General features: G+C 43.4%; 1 protein-coding gene across 3 annotated transcripts in view; it reads right to left on the reverse strand.

The window, feature by feature from the left end:
- Positions 1-10,105: 10,105 nt before the first annotated feature.
- The window catches only part of GAREM2 (GRB2 associated regulator of MAPK1 subtype 2), a 156,057-nt gene continuing 145,944 nt past the window's right edge, over positions 10,106-20,218 (reverse strand). For 2 of the 3 annotated variants that reach the window (XM_073624968.1, XM_073624969.1), the window contains 2 exons: positions 18,567-18,739; positions 10,106-12,482 (listed from right to left, as the gene is read on the reverse strand). In XM_073624968.1, the coding sequence (XP_073481069.1) occupies positions 11,492-12,482; positions 18,567-18,739 (1,164 nt within the window). In that variant the 3' untranslated portion in view covers positions 10,106-11,491. The remainder of the gene's footprint in view (positions 12,483-18,566; positions 18,740-20,218) is intronic. The other variant, XM_073624967.1, reaches the window with a different exon arrangement.

Below are 20,218 nucleotides of genomic sequence, written 5' to 3' on the forward strand. Positions count from 1 at the left end.
GTCCTGAAAGACGAAGGGAGAAAACCCTAGTTAGACTTACCGGTAACGGTATTTCTACGAGTCTTTCAGGACAGCGCCGATGACCCGCCCTAAGTTTTGAGGTTGTAAGATGTGTTATTGCTGTGTTCTGCTTATCTAATTTCAGCATGGCTGGAGGTACTCTATGAACAACTGAGGCCATGGTGGAAGTGTCTGGTCTTTAAAGAAACTGACTACAGTGTTTCCTGGGAAAGTGGGTGGAGCTGCGCTCTCTCCAGGTGCTGTCCTGAAAGACTCGTAGAAATACCGTTACCGGTAAGTCTAACTAGGGTTTTTGGTTACTAAAGCCCCCTGATTCCCTCATGAAGGCTGAGGAGAAGAATACATTCTTTTTGTTTACAAACTATTTTATTGGGTACAAAAAAAATCTTCGCCATCTCCCCATCCTTTGTAACCAGATGTCCTTCCTCATTACTTATGGGGCCAATATGGTCTGTCCTTCCTTTTTTATTGTTTACATACTTTTTTTTTTTTGCTCTCTCCCCTGCTATGTGTCTTTTTGTGTTCTATTTTAGCTGCCCTAATTTCACCCTTACATATCTTATTGCATTCTTTATAACGTCTATGGGCTGATGATGATCCCTTAAACTTGTATTTTTTTTAAAAAGACCAGCCTCGTTTTGGATTTTAGGTGTTTACATGTTTAAAACAGTTTTTTTTGCTAGAAAATTACTTAGAACCCCCAAACATTATATATTGTTTTTTTTCTAACACCCTAGAGAATAAAATGGCGGTCATTGCAATACTTTTTTTTGCACCGTATTTGCGCAGCGGTCTTATAAGCGCACTTTTTTTGGAAAAAATTCACTTTTTTGAATAAAAAAATAAGACAATAGTAAAGTTAGCCCAATTTTTTTTTATATTGTGAAAGATAATGTTACGCCAAGTAAATTGATACCCAACATGTCACGCTTCAAAATTGCGCCCGCTCGTGGAATAGCGTCAAACTTTTACCCTTAAAAATCTCCATAGGCGACGTTTAAAAAAATTCTACAGGTTGCATGTTTTGTGTTACAGAGGAGGTCTAGGGCTAGAATTATTGCTCTCGCTCTACCGGTCGCGGCAATACCTCACATGTGTGGTTTGACCGCTGTTTTCATATGCGGGCGCTACTCACGTATGCGTTCGCTTCTGCGCGCGAGCTCGTCGGGACAGGGCGCTTTAAAAATTTTTTTTTTTTTTTTTATTCTTTATTTTATTTATTTTTTCACTGTTTTAAAAAAAAAAAATTAAGATTACTTTTATTCCTATTACAAGGAATGTAAACATCCCTTGTAATAGAAAAAAGCATGACAGGTCCTCTTAAGAATAAGATCTGGGGTCAAAAAGTCCTCAGATCTCATATTTAGACTAAAATGCAAAAAAAAAAAAAAAAAATCGTTTAAAAAAATGACAAAAAAAATTGTGCCTTTAAGAGAAGTAGGCGGAGCCGATGTAATGACGTCGCTCCGGCCGTCACATGGTATAGAGATGGGTGGGGGCTATCTTGGCCTCACTCGCCTCAGTACCTCAGCGGTGACAGGTCCCGATCTCCTCCGCCGCTACCGACGGCTCCGGTAAGCGGCGGAGAGCGGCGGGAGGGGGGGTGGCACCTCTCCCGCCGCCGATAACGGTGATCTCGCGGCGAACGCGCCACAGAGACCACCATTATCGTGTACAGAAACGCCGGCCCTAAAGATGGATACCTCGGTTGTGGCAGCAGCTGCTGCCGTTGCCGAGATATCCATCTTTAAAAAAATGACGTATATATACAGTGGCCGGTCGTGAAGTGGTTAAGGCCTTCTTTTTTGCGTTTTTATATGCATTTTTACATCGGAGTTAAGCCATCTAGGACTTTTGTTCGTTCTTTTAAATTTATTACCCAATGGGATCCACTGGCTAATGCCCTTATTTATTATGCTCTTAAAGAAAACCCATCTCTCCCCCGTGTTCTTTGTTTCCTTAGATTTTATCCCAATTTATGCCTTCTAGCAAGGTATGTAGCTTAGGAGAGTTGGCTTTTTTTAAATTCAGTATCTTTGTATTCCCCTTACGTTTCTTCTTTGTGTGATATTTATACTGAAGCTTAATTGACGTGTGAGCGCTGTTTCCTCAGTTGCCCCGTATTTCCACATTTGTGATCAGGTCTGTATTGTTGGTAATCAGTAGATCTAGTAACGCTTTAACCAGATTGGGATGAATGCCCTTATAGGGCTTGGGAATGAACACTATCGAAGGACATGCTGCAGGCAACCCCCAATCCATTCATGCTGGGGGGTACACGCTACAGTTGAATTGTCCCTCCTATGTATAAAATTAGACATGTTCCAGCCCCAAGTGTGGAGCATAATCTACAGGGTTATAGTAGAAAGGCCTATAGTACTAATGAAACCTGGGCAGATGCCAGAACGCGGGGCGTACTTTAGGCCTAGCTTTCTACTATAACCCTGTGGATTATGCTCCACACTTGTGGCTGGAACATGTCTAATTTTATACATAGGAGGGACAATCCAACTGTAGCGTGTACCCCCCAGCACACTGTCCATGAATGGATTGGGGTTTGCCTGCAGCATGTCTTTTGATAGTGTTCATTCCACCATCCATCCGAGCAGCCTCCTCTGGAGCATGAACGCAGAGGTAGAACCGGAGAGGCTCCTGGGATCTATGACGCTACTTAGATCACTATGGCGCATACTCTCCCGCCCCCAGGGGCTCAGTTCTGAGAAGTCGCTGCTGACCGCTTTCATATATAACCCCGAGCTGCATGCTGGTCTCACTCGTCAGATGTCCTTACCCTGGGCGACATGAAATCTGTTCCACTTTGGCCACCTGGTGGACCCTAGATTACGCAAACTACTATCATTTACCGAGCTTCAGAGAAAACATGACCTACCCAGCCAGGTGTTTTATGGATATCTGCAAATACGGCATTATGCCCAATCTATTACCCCAGATCTCCAATTCTCAGTGCCATCCCCCTTCAAGAGCATTATACTGGAGGGATCTGTCCACCGAGGCCTAATCTCTGACATCTACCGGATACTCATTGCTTACTCCATCTCGAAACAGGGCAAGCATGCATACAATACATGCTTCGTTGGGAGAAGACATTCCAGAGGTAGCATGGCGGACAATCTGGTCTCAGGTGGCTAAAAGCTCCTTTTGCACGCGTTATAAGGAGAATGCATATAAAATCCTCTACCACTGGTACCTGATGCCGGATGTCCTCCACGCTATCTATCCCTCCTGCTCGGATAGGTGCTGGCGCTGTCATGGAGACAAAGGCACCCTGTACCACATTTACTAGAAAAGCCCCAAGATTGCCCCATACTGGACAGAGACACAGTCCCTGTTGTCCCGCCTTCTGGGGGTACAGGTCCCCATGTCCCCAAAACTATTCCTCCTAGGGGTCTCACCCCCTACAAATTTCCAAACCATCCAAAAAAATGCTCAGACACAGACTAACACCCGCAAGATGTGTGGTGGCCCTTCACTGGAAACGGCACTCTCCACCCTTGCAAGAAGACTTGTATGCCAGAATCAAAGATGTATAACTTATGGAAAAATGTCAGCTAGGCTACAAAACAGACTAGAAATGTACGATGAGGTCTGGGAAGAATGGCACTGACGGGAAGATCTGCCCTGAGTCAAGGGTTGAGCCCCCCCATCCTTAACTTCCACCCCCTCCCACTTGTCCTATCTACTTAATTCTGTCATCCCCCTCTCTGCAACTCTTCTCCTTTTCCTTCTATCTTTCTTTGCCCTAGTAAATGCCCATGCCAGATGTCATCTACTGTTTGACAGCCTAAATAATGTGCTGATTGCATACACCTACAACATAATATTTTGTTCATTGCTCTTATATATATATCTTTTCTCTTAATGCTATCTGCGCAATACAGCATTTGACTCATGTTTATTTACCTGTTGATATGATCAATAAAAATTGTTATTTGATAGCCAGTGTTCATTCCCAAGCCCAATAGGGGCATTCACCCCAATCTGGTCCTCAAAGCCTTACATTTGTGTCCAAGAATTCTGAATGGAATTCATGAGAAGTGATATCTTTTCTGCATCTTGTAGATTCTGTGGCTTTGGTGGATTTGAAGGATGCCATGTACTCATGTTTATAGTGCATAAGAGCTTCCTGAGCTTTGTGGTAGAGCCCCTGCATTAGCAAATTTGCGGCCTTATCCTGTCCTCTGCACCTTGGGAGTTTACAAAGATGCTGGCTCCAATGTTCGTCCTCTATTGCTCTTAAAGTTTTCCGACTGCAAGCTACATAAACTTACACCTCTCAAGGGAGCAGTTGGCAAGAACTCTGGGATGCAATGGGGTTGATTTACTAAAGGCAAATCCACTGTGCACTTGGAAGTGCAGTCACTGTAGATCTGAGGGCAAGCTCTGCTGATTTCTAACATCCAATCATGTGCAAGCAAAAATGCTGTTTTTTTTTACTTGCATGTCCCTCTCAGATCTACAGCGACTGCACTTCCAAGTGCACTTGTAGTGCACAGTGGATTTGCCTTTAGTAAATAACCCCCATAGTTTCTTACTATCCAGATGTTGCAGAGGTTCAAATGAATCTTAAACCTTTAGAGGTCATCGCTGATATCAAACCTTTTGCCTGGAATATCAAGGACTGGTCCTGAACACTTCAATGTTAGTATTTTCTTCCTCAGGAGAAATTTCAGACCGGCCAAATCTTCCGTTTTTGTGCTCCAGTCCAGGAGCTGTAAAACTCTCCGTTCTTGTATAAGGAGTCTTGGGTGTGATAGCAGATCTGTTTATCCAGTTCCTCCTACAGTTGCGTTTGAACTACCTTTTGGCCCTTTGTATCACCAAGCACAGATCTCTGCTCTTTCCCAGAGACCATTTGGTTCCCAATCAGGAACTTTGTGTAAGGTCTCTTCCATGTGGCTTTCTATGTGGGATTTGACTTAGGGACTTCTGAAGCACTGAAAAGACCAATTTGGACCTATCAGAGACATCCCTCTCTTTGCTCTGACTTGCAAGGTACCCTTTTTGGTTCTACATAGGGAAAGGCCTTGACCATTCTTTCTTCCCAAGGTGGTCTTGGCATTTCACATTTATTAGAACATTTTCCTTCCCTCTTTGTGTTCTGGAAGGAGATTTCTCTCTCCTGTCTAGATGTGGTTTGGGCTTTTTAAGCATACCTACCTAATTTTTAGCATACCTACCTATTTTGCTTTACTAAATCCTTACTGGTAAAGGATTCCTATGTGGATGGAGAGGACATGCTGTTGGATGTATTGCGGTATACAGTATATAATACTTTGCCAGAGAATCAAAAAAGGGACACTGTTGAGAGTCCTTGCTGCAGTCTGAAACACTTTGTTCAAATAAAAGCACACCGTAAAAAACAAAGCGCAGACATGTTCAAGACGTTCATGGTGCATTTTATTGCTGGATGATGGTTTGCCTAGAGTCCTTAAAAAGGAAAAAGCTTGTCTTTAAATGCATTTCTGATCAGTTTAATGAAAAAATTATCAATATGTGTTAAAGTGATTGTGTAACTTTAAATCTCCATCCTCTTTTTTTTCTGACAGCTCAGACAAGCTTTGTAAATTCTGGACTTTGAACGGCTGTAGAGACGAGAAGACTGCAGATAAACAGTTACAACATACGTAGGAGGATTTGTTTCATCTCTGGCTATACAGTGGGGAAAATAATTATTTTATCCCCTGCAGATTTTGTTCACTAACAAAGAAATGAAGGGTCTATAACTTTTATCATAGGTGTATTTTAAATGATAGAAACAGAAAGTCAACCCAAAAATCCAGAAAAAACACATGATACACATGCAATAAATTGAGTTGCAGTTCAGTGAGTAAAATAATTATTTGATCCCCAAGTAAAACATGACTTAGTACTTGGTGGAGAAACCCTTGTTGGCAAACACAGAGGTAAGATATTTCTTGTAGTTGGTTACCAGGTTTCCACACATCTGAGGAGGGATTTTAGTCCACTCTTCTTTAGATCTTCTCTAAATCCTTAAAGTTTCTTGGCTGTCCCTTGGCAAGTCAAAGTTTCAGCTCCCTTCATAAATTTTTGCTCAAAGCATATGCAGGTGCTACTTCCTGTATAGCAGTTTTGAACAAATGCTTTGCTGATCCTCTTATGCCACTGCAAGTCTACCAGACAAGAGACTCTGAAAATGTGGGAGCACACTCCTACCAGCAGCTAAGACTAATGCCTCATACACACAATCCAAAAATCGGACGACAGATTGTTCTTTTTTTTTTTTTTGCATGCTAGCCATATATCGAATCTGAAGAGTTTACTAAAGTTCAGAAAATTCTCGTACGACAGAATAAAAAATTGGAAGTGATGTCATGTGTTGTAGTGTATTTTATTTTCAGACGACAACTGTACTGGTTAAATGAAAATCGTACGATCTGGTATCATACGAGAAAAAATTTTGTGCATGTCCGATAAAATAATATCGGATGAACTGTCATGATCGGCTCTCCAAAGCTCTGTACTAACGATCCAATTATCGTACGATTGCGTCAAAAGCGGTATTTTTCATCAGAGTTGTGCTTTTAGATATATATAGGAAGAAAAAAAAAACAACACATATACCGTCATGGCCAAAAATATTGGCACCCCTGCATTTTTGGCGGATAATGCACCACTTACAAATGTTTAGGCATTTTTGTGTTTATTTCTTTTGTTTGTATTGGTATGACACAAAGTGGAGAAACAAAAAGCCAAATCTGGCACATTCCATGCAAAACTTATGGTCTGGACAAAATGAATGGCACCTTCTCAAAAATGTAAGAAATAATTGCATTCTAAGGCCCCTTTCACACGGACGGCTATTCCGCCGCAGTTAAAAGCATGTTTTTTTTTTCTGTGAAATTCAAGACTCCAGGCACTGCGATCAGCTGCATTTGTACAGTGTGATTAGCTGCGGTTGCGTTAAGCTGCGGTTTGCCATTTCCATAGCAACCCAACAGGGTACCGACTCATATTGAACGGGGATCCGACTTGGATCCCCGCCAATGCCTGGCACTGTTTGGTATGAATCTTGAGGGGGAACTCCACACCAAATTTTAAATAAGAAACCGGCATGGGTTCCCCCTCCAAGAGCATACCAGGCCCTTCGGTCTGGTATGGATTTTAAGGGGAACCCCCTACGCCGAAAAAACGGCGTGGGGTCCCCCCAAAATTCATACCAGACCCTTATCCGAGCACGCAGCCCGGTCAGTCAGGAAAGGGGGTGGGGACAAGCGAGCGCCCCCCCCTCCTGAACTGTACCAGGCCGCATGCCCTCAACATGGGGGGGGTTGGTGCTTTGAGGCAAGGGGGCGCCCTGCAGGCCCCCCCACCCCAAAGCACCTCGTCCCCATGTTGATGAGGACAAGGGCCTCTTCCTGACAACCCTGGCCGTTGGTTGTCGGGGTCTGCGGCGGGGGGTTTATCAGAATCCGGGAGCCCCCTTTAATAAGGGGGCCCCCAGATCCCGGCCCCCCACCCTATATGAATGAGTATGGGGTACATGGTACCCCTACCCATTCACCTAGGAAAAAAGTGTCAATTAAAAAAAACACAGTAGACAGGTTTTTAAAGTGATTTATTAGGCAGCTCCGGGGGGTCTTCTTCTGACTTCGGGGTCTTCTTCCGACTTTGGTGGTCTTCTCCCTCTCTCCGATGTCGTCTCCATGCTCTCTGGTTCTTCTTTCCTTTTCTCTTCCTGAGATGTTGACACGACGTTCCCTCTCGCTGTAATGCCGCGAGCGAGGTCCGCTACCAATTATATAGGCATGGGGCGTGGCCACCGGGTGATGTCACCCGGTGACCACGTGCCTTATGTCATCAAAGTCCCGGAGCATGGGACTGTGACGACATAAGCGAGAGGGAGCGTCATGTTAACATCTCAGGAAGAGAAGAGGAAAGAGGACCTCTCGGGAGACCGGGCTCCTCCGCTAGCAAAAGAGCGGCAAAAGAGCAGAAGATAGCGGAGGAGCCCGGCAGAAGGAAGAAGGCACCGGAGAAGAACCAGAGGGCGCGGAGACGACACCGGAGAGAGGGAGAAGACCCCCAAAGTCGGAAGAAGACCACCGAAGTCGGAAGAAGACCCCCGGAGCTGCCTAATAAATCACTTTAAAAGCCTGTCTACTGTGTTTTTTTTAATTGACACTTTTTTTTCCTAGGTGAATGGGTAGGGGTACCATGTACCCCATACTCATTCACATGGGGTGGGGGCTGGGATCTGGGGGCCCCCTTATTAAAGGGGGCTCCCGGATTCCGATAAGCCCCCCCCGCCCGCAGACCCCGACAACCAACGGCCAGGGTTGTCGGGAAGAGGCCCTTGTCCTCATCAACATGGGGACGAGGTGCTTTGGGGTGGGGGGCTCGCAGGGCGCCCCCTTGCCCCAAAGCCCCAAACCCCCCCATGTTGAGGGCATGCGGCCTGGTACGGTTCAGGAGGGGGGGGCGCTCGCCCTTAAAATCCATACCAGACCGAAGGGCCTGGTATGCTCTTGGAGGGGGAACCCATGCTGGTTTTTTATTTAAAATTTGGCGTGGAGTTCCCCCTCAAGATTCATACCAAACAGTGCCGGGCACTGGCAGGGATCCAAGTCGGATCCCCGTGCTTGTCGCTCATTGGGAAAGGAAAAAACATTTTTCCTTTCCCGATGAGCAGCTCGGTGCTGTTATCTGCAGCTGACAGAGTGCACTGCGATTACTTCCGGTTATGTGCGGATAGCTGCGCTAAATCGCTCCTGGACTCAGTCAATTCTACTTTTTCTATCCGCACAGAACCGCATGTAAATAAATCGCAGCTAAACGCAGTGTGTGAATGGGGCCATAGGAAAGCATTGTGTACTTTTAGCTGCGGTAGAAAACTAGAAAATCCGCAGCTAAAAGCACCATTCTATCCGTCCGTGTGAAAGGGGCCTTAGTATGTAAAGCTCTTGTAATTTGTAATTAAGCTCACCTGTATCAATTAACAAAAAAATTAATCAAAGAGTTTGCCAAAACTTACCCGAGGAACCCAAAATCCTTTTAGGAGAAAGTGCAGTGGACAGACAAAACAAAATGACAGCTGTTTGGTAGCTCATCGTTCTACTGTTTTTAGAAAAAGAAAATAATACAGTCCCTACAGTTAAACACGGTGGAGGTTCACTGATGTTTTGGGTTTGCTTTGCTGCTTCAGGCACTGGATGCCTTGACCGTGTGCATGGCATTATGAAATCTGAAGATTATCAAAGAACTCTGGGGTGCAATGTAGGGCCCAGTGTCAGAAAGTTGGGTGTCCATCAGAGGTCATGGGTCTTACTCTGAATGACCCAAATCACACAACAAAAAGCACCCAGAAATGGTTTAAGACAAAGCGCTGGAGAGAATTTAACTAGCCAGTAATAAATCCAGATTTAAATCCCACAAGAGCACCTGTGGAGAGATTTCAGAACAGCAGTTGGGAAAAGGAACCCTTCCAATATGAGAGACCTGGAGCAGTTGAAACAAGAGTGGCCAAAAATTCCAGTAGAGAGGTGTAAGAAAATCATTGATGGTTACAGGAAGCAATTGATTTCAGTTATTTTTTTCAAAGGGGTGTGCTACCAAATATCAAATTAAGGGTGCCAAAAATATCGTCCAGGCCATTTTTGGAATTTTGCGTAGAATGTGGCTTTTTGTTTCTCCACTTTTTTTGTGACCGACTAATACAAACAAAAGAAATAAACATGAGAATGTCTAAACATTTGTAATTGCGAGTGGTGCATTATCTGACAGAAATGCAGGGGTGCCAATATTTTTGGATATACCCTGTTTCCCCGAAAATAAGACCTAGCGTGATTGTCGGTGATGGCTGCAATATAAGCCCTACCCCCCAAAAAAGCCCTAGTTAAAGTCCTTGTAGGTCTTCTTTTCAGGGTAGGGCTTATTTTCGGTGAAACAGGGTAGGGCTTATTTGGGGGGTAGGGCTTATATTGGAGCCATCACCGACAACCACGCTAGGTCTTATTTTCGGGGAAACAGGGTATATGTATGTATATATATATATATATATATATATATATATATATATATATATATATACACACACATACATACATATACAAGGGTTCTTCAAGAAGTTTCCACACTTATTTAGTAATATATAATAAGCGGAAACTTTTTGAAGACCCCTCGTATACATATATTGCAGTTCACCAGGCCTTAGATGTAGTGAATGCTTTAGTTTTCCTTTCTCAGGCTAAGTACAATTATTTTTGAAGTACAGAAAAATACTTGTTCCTACCAGAAATCCAAAGTCTAATCCTGGGTCCACCCCTCCTGTTTAGTGCTAGTTAGTTTAGTCCTAGCTAGACCCTCCTCACTTCTTCCATGTTCCATCAGTCAGTGTTAGGTATTCACATATTCAAATAACTGGAAAACATCCTTTGTACTACAATTATCTCGAGTAAAATTGCGTTTGGATTCAACTTTTGAGTCAGCAGGAGACTGGGTTTAAGGAGGTATGTCAATCCATGAAATGGCATTTGAAACAGAATAGTAGGCATTTCCCCGTCCAAATCAGGAGGGCAGCCTAGGGTCACATCGCTGCTCTACCATTAATACATTGCAGTGAGTGACTGTGGTCAACCAGGAACAAGAAGAATGTCACTAGCAGGATAAGTTAGTTAAAAATAGAGGAAACAACTAAAAAAAGAGAAGTATTGCACCCACGACATCTAAAGTCTGGTAAACTGTACTGTATTACTTTTTTGATATTGGGTTTAGAAATGCTTTATTATAATTTGGTTTTAGATTAAATATGTTCAGTTGATTCATTTGAAGAGAGAATTTAAAGTCTAATTATTATTTTCTATTATTTTTATTTTTCGGCTATGAATGAGGAAGAGTAAAAATCTCTGTCAGGTTCTTCTGTGACCTCATTTGGGGAATTTTCCTTCTGTTCTTGGGACAATTGTACAAGACATGTCCAAACTTCTAACCTTTCCTCACTGTACCAAAAATGTGTCAGTTATCAATACCATGTCAATATGTTTGATGTTTTTGCATACTGTATCCACGATTCAACACACGACCGAGGCAAAATAACCAGAGAACAGGTCCTAATTGCTTATTACTTGTATTTGCAATAGTCTCTGAAAGACTGACCTAAAAGAAGAACCAAATCATCTCGTGCAACATCATCTTTAAAATATAGTACATTTCCAGTAGTTGTGCCATTTTCAATATTTAATACACAGCTCCAATATTAAACCTTTAGCAGTTGTTGCCTTCAACATTGTGTTACATTTTTGTGCAAATTGTGCTATGTATACCGTTTTGTGAGGGCCTATTAGTTATAAACAAATATTGTCCGCAAAATATGGAAAAAGTTGAAAGTCAGGAAGTCTATTGATAAAAATAACCCAGTCTGTGCCCTGTAACATTATCTACATCTCACGGTCTTCTTTATGTAGGCTAAAAAGAGCCCATTGTCCATTGCCATCTATATCTTAGGCCTCCATCCTTTGATGAACTGCATAATCTTTTTAACTTGAAGTTTAGTCAACTTGAAATCATCCGAAAGGATCTCCTCTGTCAACTGGACGAAGATGCTGCCGTCAATACGCTCCCTCACAAAGAATGTCACTACGTCTTCAGACAGTCCGATGAACCTGAGGCACCTTGAGACTTCCTCCACTGACAGGGCTGATAGATCAGGTGGTGGGTTCCAAGCTGTAGGGTCTCCAGGGGCTCTTGGGGCACCAGGAGTGTGAGAGGAGGATGCATCCATGGTACTCCTGGATGAGATTGGTGGCACTTCAATGACACCTTGAGTAAGATAAACTCTAGTGATCCCTCCCTCTGCTCCTCTTACAATGGTAGGTGACAGGGGGGCCGTGCTCCTAATTACAATATTTTCAGTCTCAAACCCTTTTGCTGGTCGGGGTGGTGGAGCAGGAGAAGTCCCTGATCCTCCACCTTTAAATACAGGTTCGGGAATAAATCGCAGCTCCGACCCAATGGAAGAGCAGTCTGGGGATGTGCTTTGACTATTACTGACATCGAAGGGATCCAGGACATCTGAGACGGAAGATGTAGAGGATTTAGCATGTTCTAGAGGATCTAACCACTCTCCGGAGGAAGGAGGAGTAGAGGCAAAGGCTGGATTGGCAAAGGGGTTCAAGGCTCCGAAAGGGGCAAAGCGTTTTTGGGTTTGTGGGGGCTTCAACCTGGGACAGCTGTAGTAAGTCTTAATAGTGGTGTCTGTGCTCAGTAGAGGGGTAGAGCGTCCACTGGCCACACTTGGACCAGTGTCTGCATAGGCCCAAGAATCTGACCAGGATGTCTGCGTGGGCTGGGCAGTGGAGGCCATGCTGTTGGACATTTGCCGGTTTGATGCATCTCCTGCCTTGCAGTCTCCCCAGGTACAAGGGTAGCAGTATAAAGAATAGGAATCTGGGGAGGGTGAACAACTGCCACTACGATTTCCTGATCTGTGAAGATAAAAGAATATATTATCAGTTTTAGAATAAAGTGATAATAAACATACAAATTACAGTAAAGAAAAGTTTGTGGACACCTGACCATCACACCTAAACGTGTTGGACATCCCACTCCAAAACCACGGGTCTATAGATGTGGCCCACAAACAGATCCAATCCCCAGAGTTTGTATATGAAATACTGCCTAAATCCTGCTTATTCCATGTAACAAAAGAGCCATCAAGAAAATGCTGTGCAGGGCAAGACACTGTCATGTAAGACACTTTCACCACACTCCAAAGAACTGTTAGACCACTGTCATATCACAAGTTACAGGGTACTGTGAGAGAACTATTTAATATGTGAGCAAATCAAGCTTCCTTGTGCGGTTTGTATGTTAGAAGGAACCTGGAGCAGTAAAAATAATACCGAAATGTTTTTATGGAATGTGGCTTCTCAGAGAATGGCAACTGTATCCTTTTTCCCTAGTGAGTGTCCAAGTATGTGCTTATCAGGTGCCAGGTTATAGAGGGAGGGAAGGTACTGCTCAATGGGCAACTTATACATTGGGGTTGTTGTCATCTGTTTAAATAGTTGGTGAATTGGTGAGAAGATGCACAGGATACCTAGGGAGGCCGATCCTGGGCTGGAGCATACCAATAAGTACACATTGAGTGATATTGGTGAAAGCGGTCAGGGACCAGCACTTCTGGAGCTGAGGGACTCTCCTACCTGCCAGAGGAAGAACTCCTCCTGTGAGAATGGTGGGGAAGCGAAGGGAAAGGATAGACAGATTCTGGTGGTAGGGGACTCAGTTCTTAGAAGGACAGAGAGGGCAATCTATCACAAAGAACTGAAGCACTGAACTGTATGCTGTCTACCATGCGCTCGGGTTCGGCACATCATGGATCTGTTGAACAGAGTACTGGGAGGGGCTGGGGAAGACCCAGCTGTCATGGTGCATGTTGGCACCAATGACAAAGTCAGAGGCAGATGGAGTGTCCTAAAGAACGATTTTAGGGACTTAGGAGCTAAATTGAGGAAAAGGACCTCCAAGGTAGTATTATCAGGAAATACTACCGGTACCTTGAGCCACACCAGAAAGGCAGAGGGAGATTAGGGAAGTAAACAAGTGGCTGAGGAGCTGGTGTAGTAAGGAGGGGTTTGGGTTCCTGGAGAACAGGGCCGACTTCTCAGTTGGTCACCAGTTCTATAGAACGGATGGATTGCACCTAAATGAGGAGGGTGCAGATGTGCTGGGAGTGAAGATGGCCAAAAAGTTAGAGGGGTTTTTAAACTAGGCGACGGGGGGAGGGTCCAGAGGTAGAGATAGTCAGCAATGAACATATTCCAGAGGGTAGTATTGGGGGCATTAGTGGTAGGTTGACTAAAGCACATAAACCTGAGGTAAGTATAGTAACTATTTGCAATCTCGGAACACCCAATAAGAGGAATGTATGTGACCGGTCTAAACTACATGGCATGTTCACCAATGCCTGGAGCCTGGCGGACAAGATGGGTGAACTAGAGATACTGTTGAACGAGGAGGGTATCGATTTTGTGGGAATTTCAGAGACCTGTTTCAACAACTCTCATGTTTGGCTGGCAACCATTCAAGGGTATTCCCTTTATTGCAGGGATAGAGAGGGTAAAAAAGGAGGAGGGGTATGCCTTAATATCAAGAATAATGTACAAGTGAATGTGAGAGATTACATCAATAAAGGAGCTAGGGAGGAGGTGGAATCCTTAGGGGTAGAGCTCCAAAGGAATGAAGGGAAAATACTGGGAGTATGCTATAGGCCCCCTAACCTGAGGGAGGAGAGGGAGATGGACCTCTTATCACAATTTTATTTGGCAGCAAGGATGGGAAGTGTTATCATACTGGGGGATTTTTAATTATCCAGACAGACTGGGCGGAGGGAAACGCATTCGTCTAAGGCTCGCCAGTTCCTAAATGTCTTGCAGGACATTTAGGAATGTCCTGCATGGGTCCATGGGTCAGATGGTAGACGCACCAACTAGAAACAAGGCGTTACGAAACAGCGAACACAGGTCAATTGGCTTCAGTATAAATCACACAAGTAGGAAACAAAAGGGGAACACAAAGAGACTGAATTTCAAAAGAGCCAACTTCCCTAAACTACGAACCTTGCTAGAAGATATAAATTGGGATAAAATCTTATAAACAAAGAACACAGATGAGAGATGGGTTTGCTTTAAGAGCATATTAAATAAGGGCATTAGCCAGTGCATACCATTGAGAAATAAATTTAAAGAGTGAACAAAAATCTTGGATGGCTTACCTCCAATGTAAAAATGCATATAAAAGCAAAGGAGAAGGCCTTCAAAAAATACAAGGCTGAGGAATCATCATCAGCATTCAGACTTTACAAAGAAAGCAACAAGATATGTAAGGGCGGCTAAGATAGAACACAAAAGACATATAGCGGAGGAGAGCAAAAAAAATCCCAAGAAATTCTTTAAGTATATAAACAGTAAAAAAGGAGGACAGATCATATTGGCCCCACAAAGAATGAGGAAGGACATCTGGTTACAAGGGATGGGGAGATGGTGAAGGTATTGAATGTATTCTTCTCCTTGGTCTTCACAAGGGGGGCTTCAGTAACCAAAACTGCAATGTTTGTCCTCATGACACATCACAGGAAGCACCCTCATGGCTAACAGAGGACAGAATTAGAAATAGACTTGGGAAACTTAACATTAATAAATCACCGGTACCAGATGGCTTGCACCCGAGGGTACTTAGGGAACTCAGTCAAGCAATTGCCTGACCATTGTTCCTCATTTTTACTGACAGTCTACTGACTGAAATGGTACCAGCTGATTGTAGAAAAGCCAATGTAGCACCAATATTCAAAAAAGGGACAAAATACATCCCTGGGAATTACAGATCAGTTATCCTAACATCAATAGTATGCAAGCTTTTGGAGAGGATGATAAGGGACTATATACAAGATTTTAATAATGAAAACAGTATCATTAGCACTAATCAGCATGGATTTATGAAGAATTGTTCTTGCCAAACCAATCTATTAACCTTCTATGAGGAGGTGAGCTGCCATCTAGATAAAGGAAGGCCCGTAGACGTGGTGAATCTGGATTTTGCAAAAGCATTGGTGGTCCTAGTAGATGATAGGCTCAGCAATGGCATGCAATGCCAAGCTGCTGCTAACGAAGCAAACAGAATATTGGCATGCATTAAAAAGGGGATTAACTCCAGGGATAAAGCAATAATTCTCCCACTCTACAAGACTCTGGTCCAGCTTCACCTGGAGTATACTGTCCAGTTCTGGGCACCAGTCCTCAGGAAGGATGTACTGAAAATGAAGCGAGTACAAAGAAGGGCAACAAAGCTAATAAAGGGTCTGGAGGATATTAGTTATGAGGAAAGGTTGCAAGCACTGAACTTATTCTCTCTGGAGAAGAGACGCTTGAGAGGGAATATGATTTCAATTTACAAATACCAGACTGGCGACCCCACAATAGGGATAAAACTTTTTTGCGGAGGGGAGTTTAATAAGACACGTGGCCACTCATTAAAATTAGAAGAAAAGAGGTTTAACCTTAAACTGCGTAGAGGGTTCTTTACTGTAGGAGCGGCAAGGATGTGGAATTCCCTTCCACAGGCGGTGGTTTCAGCGGGGGCATCGATAGTTTAAAAAAACTATTAGATAAGCACCTGAACGACCACAACATGCAGGGACATACAATGTAATACTGACATATAATCACGCACATAGGATGGACTTGTGTCTTTTTTCAACCTCACCTACTATGTAACTATGTAACCTCCAGCTGGCATTGTGCCCTTGCTGGGTGTCCCGTGCCCGTGGGTGTCCTGTGCGTCCCTGTACCTTTTAAGGAGGGGTGGGCTCCTACCTGCTCTTAATCTATCCATTATTATTTATGTGCTCCAATTTGGGAGACTCTCAAATTTAGTGAGTTAGGACTGCAGTACAGTGGGGCACTATGATGTTCCTGCAACTTACACATATATTTGTAAATGTGTGCGACTTGTGTCATTTAAGTTTGTTGCAGGCTGGCTGGTAAGTGAGCTAGGAAATTATTTGTTTTTGATATGTTTTGCCCTTCCATGTTCTCCATGTTGCAAAGGCCAGTTATAGTGTAGGGAGGTTACCATCTATTTGTATAACTGCTCAATGTGCCATTGTCACTATCAGATGATTGTTGCTTTAGGTCCCCACAATTCACTTCCTTGTACTAGGACAGGCAAGTATGCTTCCAACCAGTATTTTCGGAGATGCACTATATTGTGAAAAGTATCGGGACATTTAATGGCATCCCAGTCTTAGTCCGTAGTGTTCAATATTGAGTTGGTCCACCCTTTGCAGCTATAGCAGCTTCAACTCTTCTGGGAAGGCTGTCCACAAGGTTTAGGAGTGTGTCTATGGGAATGTTTGACCATTCTTCCAGAAGCGCATTTGTGAGGTCAGATACTGATTTTGGACAGAAAGGTCTGGCTCGCAGTCTCCACTCCCAAAGTCATCCCAAAGGTGTTCCATGGGGTTGAGGTCAGGTCTCTGTGCAGGCCAGACAAGTTCCTCCACCCCAAATTCACTCATCCATGTCCTTATGGACCTGCTTTGTGCACTGCTGTGCAGTCATGTTGGAACAGGAAGGGGCCATCCCTAACCTGTTCCCACAAAGTTGGGAGCACAAAATTGTCCAAAATGTCTTGATATGCTGACACCTTAAGAGTTCCCTTCACTGGAACTAAGCCCAACCCCTGAAAAACAACCCCACGCCATAATCCCTCTCCACCAAATGATTTGGACCAGTGCACAAAGCAAGGTCCATAAACACATGAATAAACAAGTTTGGGGTGGAGGAACTTGACTGGCCTGGACAGAGTCCTAACATCAACACGACAGAACACCTTTGGGATGAAGTAGAAGCTGTTATAGCTGCAAAGGGTGGGCCAACTAAATATTGAACCCTACGGACTAAGGCTATGTACACACGATAGGATTTTCCGACAACAAAACCGTGGATTTTTTTCTGAAGGATGTTGGCTCAAACTTGTATTGCATACACACGGTCACAGAAATGTTGTCGGAAATTAAGAACGTCAAGAACGCGGTGACGTACAACACGTACGACGAGCCGAGAAAAATGAAGTTCAATAGCCAGTACGGCTCTTCTGCTTGATTCCGAGCATGCGTGGACTTTTGTGCGTCGATATTGTGTACACATGCTCGGAATTTCCGACAACAAGTCTTGTTGTCGGAAAATTTAAGAACCTGCTCTCAAACATTTGTTGGCGGAAATTCCGACAACAAATGTTCTATAGAGCATACACACGGTCGGATTTTCCGACAACAAGCTCACATCCAACATTTGTTGTCGGCAAAATCCTATCGGGTGTACAGGGCATAAGAATGGGATGCCATTAAAGTTTATGTGAGTGTAAAGGCAGGTGTCCCAATACTTTGGGCAATATAGTGTATCTATGTATAGGATGCTTTATTATCCATACAGGAAGAGATTTATTTTACAGCTCCTCTTTTTAGGTATGAGCACATTTCAGATTTTTTATGTCCCCAAAAATGGCAAAATTGGGAGTTGTCTCTGAAAGACAACCATTTTGTTGGAAATGCATTGGAGTCAATGAGGAAAGTGAAATTAGGTGGTTTTTATGTTTTTCTTTTCTTTTTTTTAAGGGTGCAATAGGCTTTAAATGATTATTGAGGGTTACACAAGATCCATATAACTATACTGGACCTAAACTGGCCTTTCCATTAGCTGCATGATTATTATTTTTTATAACTGAAAAAAATAGTGAAAAAAGTACGGTAAAAAACAACAAAACTACAATAAATAAACTGAATGACAGGTTCCACTCAGAACAGGCCTCGCCATGGTCGACCAAAGAAGTTAAGTGCATGTGCTCAGCATCATATCCAGAGGTTGTCTTTGGGAAATAGAAGTATAAGTGCTGCCAGCATTGCTGCAGAGGTTGAAGGGGTGAGGAGTCAGCCTGTCAGTGCTCAGACAAGCTATAGCACCTAAAGCTATAACAGCACAGTTTTATTTGGCAGGCCAGTAGTTACTTACATGTCATGCAGCCCAGATGAGTAGTAGGAAAGGCTGGGGCTGGGTGACTGCGTGTGGGATAGTTGGACTTTTGGAAGCCGTGGTGGGACAGGAGGGCTGGATGATGAGGAGAAGAGCCGGCCATCCCGTGGGGGCACTGGTGGGGCGTTCAGAAGGCGACATTCATGCTTTACCTACAGGACAAAAATAAAAGCATAGAATACAAAACAAGAATAAAATATATAGCGCAGGATATAAAGAAATCCCAGTTTCCCATTGGGGGGGATTTTTGTTTACTTGCTGCCATGTAGACACATCAGGAAGCTAGAAGAAGTCTCTACAAAGCAAAGTCTAGTATACACAAACAGAAAATCTTACGAAAGATACCGCTTTCAAAATGATCATACGATAATCTGATCGTTAGTACACAGCTTTTGAGAGCCGATCATGACAGTTCATGTGAAATTATCCAAAGGGACAAACACAAAAAATGTTCATACCATACCAGATCGTACGATTTTCGTTTAATCAGCACAGTTTCCATCCGAAAATACAATACAATTCATTACAGCCACTGGTCAAAACTCTCCCTAGTTATCTTAGAGATACTAAACAACTTCTCAATGTTGTCAATTGTATGACATGGGAACCAGGGAATGTATGGATTGTGTGTGATGTATCCAGCTTGTATTCACCCATTCCACATGGTCTGGGTATACAAGCAGTGAGTTTTTTTCTTAGATCTATACAGCAAATATTCTCCAGTACACAAAAAATTCATTTTGGAGTGCCTGGACTATTTGCTGACCCATCATTTATTTTCCTTTGATGGTGGCTTTTATCTCCAGAGATGCGGAGCCGCGATGGGGGCACGGTTTTCACCGTCTCTTGCCAACCTGTATATGGGTGGTGGGAGAGAGTCCGCATCTTTGGAGATGGTAATCCATTTCGTCCATCCATTAAGATGTACATTGACAATGTGGTGTTCATCTGGTCAGGAGACATGAAAGATTTTGACAGATTGATGTATCTGAAGGATAATAATTTGTATTTGTGCTTCACGGGGCAGATGGAAACAGTGTCTATTCCATTTCTGGATGTGTTGCTTTCTCATAAAGATGACCGTATAGTCTCTAGCATATAAAGGGAAACTCCTTTCTGGCAACACATTGCAACATGCGAGTTCTGGACACCCCAAACATGTCATACGGAGCATACCTTTGGGGCAATTCATCAGATTGCGGAGAATATGCAGTGAGAGTCCTAATTATGAGGAGGAGAAAAAACTAATGGATAAGAGATTTTCCTCACGAGGATATGGTTTAGGCACTATTCAGGGAGCAGTTGGTATCGTTGATACTATGGATAGGGAATCACTTTTACTAGATAAAAAACGTAGAGGACACAAGTTTGGCACACCGTTTTTTTCAACCCCTTACAGTTTGGAATTTGATAAAATTAGGAGAATTATTTAGAGACACATCCCCATGTTATATGAGGATGATGTATATGCCAAAATTCTAACAAGGGGAATAAAAACGGTGTCTCGACGGGCTCCATCTTTGATCAATAAATTATCACCAAGTGACATTTGCTCCCGCACCTCAAGGAGGGACATGGCTTGACTATGTTGGAAACTACAGATGTGGAGCCAACATATGTCCGTGTTGTCC

The sequence above is a fragment of the Aquarana catesbeiana genome, linkage group LG04 (genome assembly GCF_042186555.1).
Source record: "Aquarana catesbeiana isolate 2022-GZ linkage group LG04, ASM4218655v1, whole genome shotgun sequence".
NCBI classification, from domain to species: Eukaryota; Metazoa; Chordata; class Amphibia; order Anura; family Ranidae; genus Aquarana; species Aquarana catesbeiana.